This window comes from Lacerta agilis, chromosome 10 (genome assembly GCF_009819535.1).
Source record: "Lacerta agilis isolate rLacAgi1 chromosome 10, rLacAgi1.pri, whole genome shotgun sequence".
NCBI lineage: Eukaryota > Metazoa > Chordata > Lepidosauria > Squamata > Lacertidae > Lacerta > Lacerta agilis.
Window position 1 is genome coordinate 48,955,291 of NC_046321.1, and position 13,072 is coordinate 48,968,362.

Sequence of the window (13,072 nt, forward strand, 5' to 3'; positions counted from 1 at the left end):
GTTTTATCATGGTTTTGCCAGGATCCCCCCCTAGTGAAATACTAAGAACAGATGACACAGGACCTCTAAATTTAGGCAGAAAACACAGCATGCTTTTAAATCTGTAGACTATAATTTTAAGTCTACAATTTTTACCAGCTGCCCTTAATAGAGAGCCTCCATCAAGACTAACTGGGCAAATTTTAGCACTACTAAAGCCATGGTCTTTATGGAAACAAAATAAGATGGTGGCTGAATAACACACTGGTCTGGTAGTCAGTATGCTGCAGCATTCAGGCTACCAGCAAATCCAATTTGGATTGTTAAATACAGGCTAAAGATATGATTAATCTAAAACACATACAATACATCTATCTCCTGGATGCCCAGCTGAATGAGTTGACCCAAAGAGGAAATTCTGAAAATATGTGAACCCTTCTCCATGAGAACAGCTGGCTTACAGGCACAAGGTTAAACCTTGCAACACAGAAAGAGCTGCATGAAGCTACCATTTGATTCAAGTTAAATGATGGTATTTAACCTTTCCTCCTTTTAGCACTACACAATTAGGTTTGCATCATTAGAACATAAGAGCACCACCAATGATTTTCTAATTGCTATGTTACATAGCACTCTAATTTTTGCATGGTGATGTGCTGGGTTTTGAAATGTGAAACAGGAAGACTTAAATTCCTCCCCAAAGCCCTGCAAAGTTACTTGGTGTTTACAGAGAAAAAAACAACTTATGAGCAGTAACTGCAGTTGCAAGATTTTAGATGAAGCCTTTAGAGCTCTAGTCAAAGATGAGACCAACTCTTTATATTTCTTCTTCTTCATACTACGGAGAACATTCATTAAAAATTAATATGTATGACACCAACAACTTTAGAACCTGCATTGAATTTATCTTCCCTTTCTTTCCACATTACTTATAAGCAAAATGGAACGTGCTTTTTCCTCTTATGAAGTAGACAAGCATAACAGTGTGATTTATCACACTGATATCCCACCTTTTGTTCCTGGAGCTGTATGTCCCACCCCCATCCCCAATTTTATCCTCATAAAACTATGATGATCGTCAGTCACCATCGCAGTTTAATTTGGGTTTACCCAGCAAACTTTATGGCCAAGAAAAAAAATGGTTGTTCACTAGGTATCTTGTTCAACAGGATCAGCCTGGAAGCAGTGGCCACTCAGTCCACCTGACCCTGCCACATTGCCATTTTGATTACCGTATATACTTGAGTATAAGCCTAGTTTTTTAGCACACTTTTTGTGCTTTAAAAGCTGCCCTCGCCTTATACTCAAGTCAACCATTCCTTGAGAAGTGTACAAGAACGGTGGTTCTTTACTCTCCCCAGGCAGCTTGTTCCATTCCTGAACTGCTCACATAAATGCAAAATTTAGACCCCAGAAGGCAGAAAGACTATCAGTTAAGGAAATATTAAAACCCCACAGGTGCTCACTTTCCCTGGCTCCTGCTTAAACAGGACAGGATCCCAGCCTTCTCTGTATAACACAAGGGAACATTGCGCTGTGGGTTAAACCACAGAGCCCTAGGGCTTGCTGATCAGAAGAATGGCGGTTCGAAACCCTGCGACGGGGTGAGCTCCACAGCAGCAAAGGAGGAAGAGGAAGGAGCAGCCCAAAGGGCTGCTTTGGGCTGCTCGTTCCTCCTCTACCACAGTGGCAAAGGTGAACCGGCTTATACTTGAGTCAATAAGCTTTCCCACATTTTTGTAGGGAAATTAGGTGCCTCGGCTTATATTTGGGTCGACTTATACTCGAGTATATACGGTAATCCAGAATGCAATGTTGTACATAAAGCAAGAACAGTGGAACAATCTGCACAACTGTGGAACAATCTGCACAACTGCCTGAGGGACAGATCTCCATCAAGCTGACAAGTGTATCACTCTATGCATATCTTCAGGTTGTCCAACAGAGAAACTAAATCCAAATTAGCATTAGACAAACTATACATTACCTTTAGGGCTAGGCACCCCAATATTTTATTTTGTGAAAACTCTGTTCTGTGAATGACCTCAAACAGTCCATAACTGTTAGCCTTTGCATTTCAGTTCACTGCTATGCACAATGCATTAAGAGAATAAAACTTATAGAATTAAGCTGTCACAGCAATAAAGAGTAGAATGGGAAAGTCTCAAAAGGATTCGTGACTAATAGCATCAAAAATAAATGTAGCATCTTTTAAAGAAAGGACAGAAACAGAAACGTCAGACTAAACTGACATGTTTCAGTGCCAAATGATGCTTTCACACAGTAACTTGGAAATACCAAGCTTGTATCATACACATAGACTGGTATATATATACACGCAGGAAACACAACTTATAATTCCCTAAATCAGTGTACAGCTTTAACATGAGGCAGTCATTAGTGCCAACTCTTACCTGATCCATTTGCCATTACAATTTAAATCTTGTATAGATGGTTGCCAAAGGTAGTCACTGAGCGTCAATTTTTAAAAAAAGGGTTTTAAAAAGCATTTATTTATTTCACATTTATAACCTACAGGTAATCCCCCACCCACCACCATGTCCAAATTTAAGCATGCAAAGGAATACTAATTATTACAAATGCCCGTGGAAGTGCCTGGTGTACTGAGGGAATAGGATATAGGAATGTTTCATCAGACTGTCTTCAACAGCTAATGAAACAATTAAGGAATATATTCAGGCAGAGATGACCTAGCTGAATTTACTACAGCCAACCACTATATCTTTATCGCAGGACTTTGGAGATCAAACAAGCTCTCTTACAAGTGCCTGATGGGGTAATTGGAAAGGTTAATTGCATAAGTCCAAGTGCAGCATTTAATCAGACTCTGAACAAAAACTGACTGGATAAGCAGCCAATTCATTTGAGATAAGAAAACTTAAGACACCCTATTCCCTTCAGATAAGGCAGCACCAATTTTTTATTCCTGGCCTAAAACAGAGAGAGGAGCACCACATCTAGCAGTCAAAAGCAAAGTTATGCCACACAACCTACTTTTACAAAATCTTAAGATACTTCTTGAATGTAAATACACACTAACCTACATATGATATGAACAAAGACCTAACATTCTTCAATTAGAATAAAGAATCTCAAATGGCATTTTACTCATACCCTGTGGAATATTCAGGCACAGGATTACAATTAAAAACAGTTTTAAAGGAATTGTAGACAGCACACACTGTATCTTATCTGCATTCAACAATAAATTCTTTCATCAATATTTCAGACAGATCCTATGATTAAAAAATGATTTGCTTATGTTTGGGAACTGAATTTGCCAAGTTTATGAAGGGAAGGCAAAATATTTTATTGCTATGAGTATCTTAGAAAAAATGCAAGAAAGCCATGAAGGCTGGATGCATGGAGCGTACTCAAATTAGTGCATACTTAAATTAGTGTACATTTTCATTTTTAGCTGACAAAGTGGCTTTAAGGAGTTTTCAGAGACACCCTTGCTTCTTCATTCACAACTGGGTGCACAGAACAAGTTTTTAATGATAAATTTTAGAAACGTTTATAGCAGACACAGCTAAAATATGCCAAGTCATTTCAGGTGCATCATTTCAATTTCAGAAAATGGTTCCTTTCCTATAGAACTGTTCTTCCCCATTTTTCATTCCCATTCCCTCATGAGAGCATCAAGCCGTTTGGGGAAACATTCACATTGTGGAGATATATATATTGGGTGACCTTGGGCCAGTCGTCGTGCTTCAGTCAAACCTACCTCACAGAGTTGTTGTGGGGATTAAATGAGGAGAGGGAGAACTATGTATGCCACCTTAAGTTCCTTGGAGGAAAAGTTGGGATATAAATGCAATAAATATTTACACAGAAGTAAAAAATAGAACAATTGGCATGCACAGTGGTGTAGCTGAGTTATAGTTCTGTCCGTTAAGCTTGCCCCTTCTGGGATTCTAAGAATGACATATATCAAGAAACAAAGGGTTGAATCCAAGCCATACTCCAAGAAGACCCTTTGAAATCAAGAGACACAGCATACTCTGAATATGACTTCGTTGGATACAACTCAATGACACACTTAAGAACAGTCCTGCTGATCAGGCCAAAGGTCTATCTAGTCTAGCACCCTGTTCTCACAGTGGCCAACCAGATGCCCATGGGAAGCCTACAAAAGCAGGACTTGAGTGCGACAGCATTCTGCCACTTGTGATTCTTAGAAGTTGGTACAGTATTCAGAGGCATGCTGCCTGCGATAGTGGAGGTGGAACATAGCCTCTTTATTCTCTATGAATTTGTCTAATCTTTTTTTAAGAAGCCATCCAAGTTGGCGGCCTTATAGCCAATTAAAATAAGAACCACCCTGCTGGATCAACCCAAATGTTCATCTAGCTGAGAAGGGGACAAGGAGGAACTGAAGGCAAGAATTCTCTCCAAGGGTTGCTCCCCCATGCAACTGGTCTACGGAGGCAGAATGTTTCTGAACCTGGAAGTTGTATACAGGCGGGAACCATTTTAGGCACGTCTGATTGATGCACAGGTCCTTTTGGAGCTGGAAGGCAGGGGCAGGCCAGAACGGGGCATGCTTATATGCATTTGGCTGATGCACCCAGGGGCTAGGAATGGAACCCCCATGCGTAATGTTCACTGCCTGTATAGCCATCATAACCAATGGCTATGGTCTTTTTAATCCAGTACTGACAAGCCAACTGACAGCAGTGGTCCATTATTTTTCCAACTAGATATTTCTGATCTTAACAAAGTTCTTAACCATAGATATCATTGCTTAAGCCAAATACTTTACATATTGCCACGTCTGTGTCTGACTACCAAGATCTCACAAACAAGCCTTCCAGGAAGGAGATTTTTAAGGGCGGCATGCAAGGCATTCATGGGGTTTATGAATAAACACAACTTGAGAGTGTTTGAAATCCCCCATTGCCACTTTAGCGTATCAGAATGAACCATGATTAGCATAAATGAGTCTTGAGTTATCTTAAACACTGGTACTGAAGTCATGTTGACTGTATACAAAGTTATACAAGGTTAAAACTCAAGTCTTTGAGCAATTCAGGCATAGAATATGAGGCACATGAGTAAACCTGTTTATTTTTTACCAGTAACCAGACTTAGTATACATATCACTAAATATATCATACAGTACTATGAACATATAAGAAATCATGTTACAAATTTATTTCCTTACTTTCAAGACATGAGTTTGTGTTGTTTTTAGACAGGGAATTACTCTGGAATAGAATCTTTGAACTTAAAAGTTCTGAAAAATCTAAGTAGGTTGCTACTGTAGACCTTACCGTAATCAGCCAAATACTGATAATATAAATTGGATAAACTATTGAGACCCAATGCACAATATACAAAGCATTTTAACATTATTTTAAAATACAAAAAAAATTGTTAACATGCACAGACTTTGTGATAAGGCAATTAAATTGCCATTAAATAGACGGGATGGCATTTAGTGGCAGTGCCAAGAACCTGTAGAATACTGCAGGTTTATAATACATTGCAATCCAATCTGATATCAGACAGTTTAGTTCCAATAATTTCTATTTGACCAGAGTAGTTTTATTTATTCTGGCATAAGTGCTTTGTAGAGCAGGCTGCCCAGTTGGTTTGTTTCCTATTCTCACATCAAAAACATTTTTAGTTAACAGGTAAACCACATTTTGTTTTTGTCAACATGATTTTGGTCTGCATTTCCAACACATAACAAAATTTGTGTCCCATAATTGTCACAAATTTAGGCAGACCCTATCAAATGTCAGATTAAAAAAAAACCAAGCCATACCAGAATTGCACTTCTGAGGAAGTTTAGGAACAGATATCCAATAAAATCTTCACTTCAAAAACTGAAAAAAACCCAGACATGAATCCTTAGATTCCACTGCGTAAGTAGGATGCACCTCCACCAATGCAAAAAGGTGTGCGAGGGGCATCATTACCCTCATCTGCATCCTGCAGAAATCTACCTTCAATCTAGCCCAGGGCTCCAGATTGGGGGAATAGGAGGGGAAAGAATCAGAGATTGTGGCAACTTTTCCGTCTGCTTTAAGTGCCATTAGTGTGCCACTGCTGACCGAAGTACTTTCCCCCAGCCTATCGTGTTCATTATAATCACAAGTAATTACATAATGACTAATAAATGTTGATCCCTTTTAGCACAGAACCGATTTCTGAAACAAGGTCCACACCTGAGACTTTACAAACTTCACATATTCACAATTTGGAAATAACTGGAAGCCCTTCGTACATGTCAGATTTTAATCTTATCCAGTCGTTAAATTTCTGCAAAGTTGATTTCTCCTGGGCTAATATTTTAGCGGCTTTTTTCAGCTTTTCTTCATTTCTTTCTAAATACCGGATGCCATCAGTCCTCAACTGATTAAGCTTTTCCTTGCGATTTTCATCCAGAGCTATATCTTCATTCATCAGAGGATTAAATCTGAAGTAGGTGTCTGAAGGTAGAAAGGCATCCAGCATAGTGTGGACTTCTAGTTTTAAAACCAACACAATAAAAACAAAACATTAGTTTGGGAAGACACATGCAAACTTCAGCTGCACTTTACTGAAGAATGAGGAATAGGTTTAGGTGTAGCACTCCCTTCCCAAATTTAAAGGGTTCTTGCTTTTTAAACTGGAACCCCCACACTCCACTTTTTGTATGATTGTGTTTAAATGGTGTTTAGATGGTGTTTAAATACATGACTCTGCCACCAACACGTGTAGTTTGGGTTCAAGTATCTACTTACCGTCGTTTTACTTATCAATAGTGATGATGGCAACCTTACTCTAAAAGTTGAAAGTAAAACAGTTGTTTTAAAATAAAACATAGTCTAAGGGAAGCATGTTTCAGCCTGGAATGTGGTACTCAAACTTGGTCAGTAAGTACGTGTACCTGGGGCACTCAACAGCCCATTGTACTCATTTGTTACTGGGATTTGTACACTATGTGGGTATGCATCTATATCTATGTGATATAGATGCATATCCAATTATTTCTGTTTAGAACATTCATCATATCCAGCTCTACATTCTAGGAAGCCAGTTAACATGAGGCTATACCCGTACAATGAACCAAACATTACCTGGCCCACTGCATCCCCACATTTGTATCAGGGCCACCCCATGGTGGTGATACAATTTCTGTGATTATAAGATGTTTTAATGATGTAATAATAATAATAATAATAATAATAATAATAATAATAATAATAATAATAATAATAATGTATTTTAAGCAGCTAACTCACAGGAAATAATGTATCTTCACCTTTAGAAGTGAATGTTGCACAGTGACATTACTGGTTTGGGAAGTGAATAATCTGAAGGCCATGGCTATGTAACCAACCAATCATTACAACAACCCCATAAGCCCGCCCTGTGGAACACCCTCCCATCACAGGTCAGGGAAATAAACAACTACCTGACATTCAGAAAAAACCTGAAGGCAGCCCTTTTTAGGGAAGTTTTTAATGTTTGATATTTTTGTATTTGATTTCTGTTGGAAGCCGCCCAGAGTGGCTGGGGAAATCCAGCCAGATGGGCGGGGTACAAATAATAAATATTATTATTATTATTATTATTAATCACATAATGCCTAGCCCACCATTTGACCAGAAAATCAGAAATCCTTTCATTGTATTCCGACTCCCGTAAATGGTGGAAAAGAGGCTCAGCTGTTAAACGATAAATTTTAAAGCCAGGCGATTGTAAATAGTAAGGCAGTTCTCTGGCCACTAGAATACAATTTTGAGATTTGGGACACCTTCGGAGTAGTCAAATCCTTGCTGAAATGCTACACCTGGCCCTTTAGTAATAATAGTAGTTATCATCATCATAAACCGATCTAGGAGAAGGTGCAACAGGATTGGAAGAAATTTAAGGACTATTTAAAAAATCGTGAAAAATTGGATATTTGAGCAGAATTAGCTTGTGGAATTGGCTTTAGCTAGTTGATGTTAGATAAAAATAGTATATAAGAAGTATTGTTATGAATCATTTGAATGTTTAGGAATGTTTTAGGATATGCAGTTTAAGTAATGTATTGTATTATATCTGATTAATTAATAACTTGAAGACTATTAAGAAGAGTGGTTGATGTTAAAAAATAGATACAAAGTTACTAAAGTATATTAATATTGAACGCAGTTGAGGGAACGGGGGAAGTCCCCCCCTAAAGAAGATAGAAACTATAATTAAATAATGATAGCTTATTGTTCCTGTGTATGTAGGTATGTATAAGTTTTCTTTTATTTTTTGTTATTTTGTTTAATGTGTTTATTATGTCTTTCTTATTATGTATTTGTGTGTGTATTGTGTTTTTGTTGTTTAATGTGAAAATAATAAAATATCTTAAAAATATATATATATATGGTGCCTTCCGTGTGTTACTAGGTTACAGCTCCCATCAGTCCCAGCCAGCATGGAAGGGGATGCAAGTTGTGGTCCAAAACATCTGGATGCCACCGAGATGGCCTTTCTCATAAAATATCTTAAATAGATTTCACACTAAAAACCATTACGCAACTTCACTTTTAAAAGTCACTCCTGTTTTAATTTAGTGCCTCTCTTCAAAGCAACACAACACAACTATGCAATTTATCTCCTGGTGGTATTCCGTATCAATCCTGGAAGGTTTTCAGTTTTAAAAGAGGCAAATGTGTTGCTGATTCAAGTCAAACAAGTCCTTAAAAATAATTTATATGAATGTGCAGAATGGAGGGAGATAGTGCTTTTCCAACAATATCAAAATAGGCGATTTAGAATTATGTTCCTACTTAACCACTACTCCCAGCATGCTCAAACCTATACCAGTCCTTGCCATGATTATTTTAATGCTCATTCTGGCATTCCTACTGAATGTCAAGGCAAGCAACACCTCCATCAGCACTATGGCCCATTTTTAGATATGATGTATTCATCAATCAAAGAGAGCTTAGTAACAACATAATCAAGGTACAGTCTCAAGCAGTTAATTTAAATGCATATTTGGCATGCTTTATCATCAGCTGCCAGCACAATCCTTATTCACCAAATATCCAGTGCAATATATTAGTCTGACAAAAAGGCTAAATCATAAATGTATCAAACACACAGACTCATACACAGACTGATTTAACACAATGCATTCTAATTCTCTTTTTATGCTGGCTTTTTATATGAACTAAACCCCAAATCCTCACATGGATGGCGGGAGATAGGGATTAACAAAATAATCTCAATTTGAACAAAGATTATGAAACATGCCCTTGATGGAAACAGAATGTCCTTTGATGTTTTTACTACCGGTAAATCTTTTTCTTAATATCCATGTATGCTGTGCTATTCCTAGTCATGAAAACCTGCATTTTAACTCTCTAAAGAGCTACAAAAAGGCATGATACGAAAACAAAACAACCTTAGCCAGTAGGTACCAACCTTCAGTATCAGTGGCACTGCTGATGACATTAGTCAATTTAGCTTTCAGACTTGTATAGGTGACGTTAGGTTTCCCTTCATTTTCATATCGACCTGTTCCCAGGGATATTACACACTGCAGTGGAACATTTGGCCAAAGACACTTGCATTCGTGCACTGCTAAAGCTGTAGGATTATTTAAAAGCAGGCCTCCATCCTGTGAATAAAAAAAAAAGGAACAAAAGCAAGGTGTTTGAGCCATTCGTAACTATAGGTGTATCATTAAAATATTACAAGATGCAAATAAAAAGTCCCAGTGTTCTGTTTTTATTCACTTTCTGCCAATACTGAAGCAAGGAAGCTACTTAAAATACACTGCTGCTGTACATGCTCAATTTAATTAGTAATGCTACTCTATGGATTCTATGTGACTGGTAAATTTTGTTTCTAAACATGTACAGTATCAGTAGCTTTGGGTAATTTAAACTAAGTAAAATATATACATTAATATTAAACAATCATTCCTTTGATGAAAGCCCCAGGCAGACAAAACAGCCAAAGCTTTAGATGAGAGCAAGGGAGGCCCTGCACAAAACTGTTGCACTATGGAGGATTCGGTCTACTAGTATAGGGTACAGCTCTGTTCAGTCACTCCATTGCCCTAGTTCTTCTTCTGTTTCTTCCCCAGCCCAGCACAATGGCCAGCAATTCTGCGCCTACAAGCATGGTCAGTCCTCACAGGTCTACTCTAAAGCATATGTCCAATGCTTTAAATTTTAATCATAATAAAACAGATAATGAATAAGTTTGTACATAAGCTACTGCATGGACACTTCTTTTGCACATATATACATTGATTGCAGCTATGTTTACTACAAGCCTAGAATATAAGCCAAATAGCCTTTTGAGACATTTATTTCTACTAGTTCAACAGGACCTATGTTGAGCTTGTGCCTTCCAGAAACCTACAAAAAAATTGTTTTGCAGGGAATGCTTGTAGCCTTTTAGCAGCTGGAAGCAGAATCATATTTTAGTGGTACAAGACACTGCAAATAAACATTTCCACATAAAATATTAAAGGGTTATTCGTGCACAAATACATAAATTGTCTGCTGAAACCCTGCCGGAGCTACAGTTGTGCCTCCTATTCTCCAGCAAAAAAAGCAAAAATAAAAATAAAATATTGCATCTTAGCCTGAAGTGTGATGGGAGTAGCTTTTCTCCAATATAGTTTATCACACAATCAAGGCTCTTCCATTGCATAGCGCACAATTGTTAGTTCTATCTTCCTAATTAGAAGTGGTGTCCCACATGCAATGCTCATTGTGCAGTTATAAAGATTCCTTTATATAAGGTTATAATGTCATCTTTCTGACAAGCTGTGCTTGATTATGAATTGCTACGACTGAACAACAACAACAACAAAGATATTTAGGAGACTTCCCTTCCCTCTGCACTCACCCTGCCCCCTGGACCCTCCTCCCTGTCTACAACACCCTGCTGCTGGCCAACACCTTTTCAGGGTATCTGGATGACACCCTAGAGGTTCAGAAGACCCAGAGGTGTCCTTGACCCCAGGGGGAAAAGCTGAGGTTGTAGCAGCAAAACAGTGACATTCATGTCTGGAAAGCTGAACTGCGGGCGTAAGAGCTAAGATGTTCTTGCTCCAAATTAAGTTTCCATCTAATCACATATCAAAATGACTTTCTGAATCATGGACTATCTTACCAGTTAGAAGCAATGATCACAATATGAATCTGCAAAATAATGGCATTGACATGGGGGGGGGGGCAGAATGACCCATACAACCAACTGCAGGTATTGCTGTCTATGAAACGGACTTTGAAATTTGGACCATTTTTTTCCTTGAGATTGTAATAGGAGAAACCAAATTCTGTTTCCAAAGGCATGTAAAGACAAGTGTTTTTGGTTTCTCCATGGGACTAAATTTTTTTTTAAAAAAAACAAAACTGTTCTAATTCTAAATTTATCACATCCCACCACAAGAATATCCAGATCACATCTACTTAATATATTGTTCAAACTGCATTCCAATGAATTCTTTATTGAAAACAGAAACTCTTTTTTTCCACAGCTGCAGTAGATAAAGTAGGATGCAGATCATTGGCCTGTTGAGAAAGTCCTTTGATTAAGCTTTCAATACAATCTACAAAAGCTTTTTGAACTCTTTCTGGACCAATTAGTATATTGTGCCTTCAGCAGAAGTAAGAAGAACAGTAGCCTCTTAGTGCACATTTTAAAATTTTGGCTAAAATCAGATTTCGCCTCAGCACCCATAGTAAACACTGTGTTTGCTCTATGAATAAGTCTACTGAATTCAGTTTAATACCCTGGTTCTTTTAAAGCTGAAGATAGTAAATATTAGCAGCAGCATCTACTTGGGATATATAACATTTAATTTTAAGCAGACCAGATTCCTATAACTCTACATCATATGTGCTACAACAGTCTAAAGGCATAATCCTGCAAATACCTTTTAAGGCATACTGATTGCAATAAAGTCACATTCCACCTGACAGTTGTGAAAGGGACAGGAAAGACAACTAAGGCCTCTCTGTCAGCCTGGCTAGGGCCAACTGCCACTAGGGGTGCCCCTAATGAAACTGACCCCACCAGTGACCATTCTGTCTCGGTTCCTACAGCACCACCACACGGTACAATGCTATGAATTTTAAGCATGTAAAACTATCAAACCTTATGTGTTTTCATTATATAGAACACAGGAAAACCTAAATGGACAAAAGCTACACGGCTTTCATATGAGCTTGTTACATGGATATTTCTGTCTACAAAAGGCAGATGGCCAACTTGTGCTCAAAAGGGCAAACAAGAGTTCACAAATGCTCTGTTTTGAACATTTAACATATTGTGCCTTTACTTATGCTCTAACTAAAGTTTCTATTTGTTTTCGTAAATACAGAACATAACTGAGGATCTGTTTAACTGCAGTTCGATCATTTGTTGAAAGCTTTGCGTCGCTAAAGGTTAAAGCTGAATTTAAAATTTCACAAGAGTAGACCAACCACATAATGGCATCTTTAAATCTCATATCCCTAGATACTTTAAAGTGTAGAAAAATCGTTATGATGGATGCCCATCTCTTTGAAATGAATGATCTAGTAACATCCATATGAAGTGTATGCACAAGCCTTGGATTTTATTCAACTGCGTGGAAACTGGCCAAAACTGACAAGCACTTCATTGCATTTATTCTCTTTTCACTTCTCATGTTGCCTTTCCTTGCCCTCTATTTTGTCTTCTCTGCTCCCTATTTATTCTTATTCCAACTGCAAGTTTCTCTCTTCACTAGTCCCCAAATATACATGAGCCACCCCTGCCTCTCTTTGTACTCTTGCATTCTTACACTGATCCCTTGCCCCGCTGTTGCCATAAGCACACTGGGAGCATTTAAAATGTTTTATGCCACTTTTGGCTGTGAATTAAATTCAAATTTAATGCTTTGACAAAAAAAGAAAAAAGTATTTGACAGCTATCGCAATCGTCAACACAGAGCTTTGATCTCCAGGCCCTTTCTGGTATAACAGTATCTGCTTATTTTTAGATTGCGACTTCTAAATGTCAGACTGGCAACTGCCAAAGGAATTTATCTACGCCACTTTTTATTATTATTTAAGAACTTTTTTTAAGTGTGAAAGAAACAAATTATGGG

General features: G+C 37.9%; 1 protein-coding gene across 1 annotated transcript in view; it reads right to left on the reverse strand.

Annotated features, from left to right (window-relative positions):
- Nucleotides 1–5,142: 5,142 nt before the first annotated feature.
- PNPLA8 (patatin like phospholipase domain containing 8) overlaps nt 5,143–13,072 on the reverse strand; it is a 35,331-nt gene continuing 27,401 nt past the window's right edge. Inside the window, exons 9-10 of the mRNA XM_033163484.1 lie at nt 9,403–9,598; nt 5,143–6,476 (exon numbers count right to left, since the gene is read on the reverse strand). Of these exons, the coding sequence (XP_033019375.1) occupies nt 6,202–6,476; nt 9,403–9,598 (471 nt within the window). The 3' untranslated portion in view covers nt 5,143–6,201. The remainder of the gene's footprint in view (nt 6,477–9,402; nt 9,599–13,072) is intronic.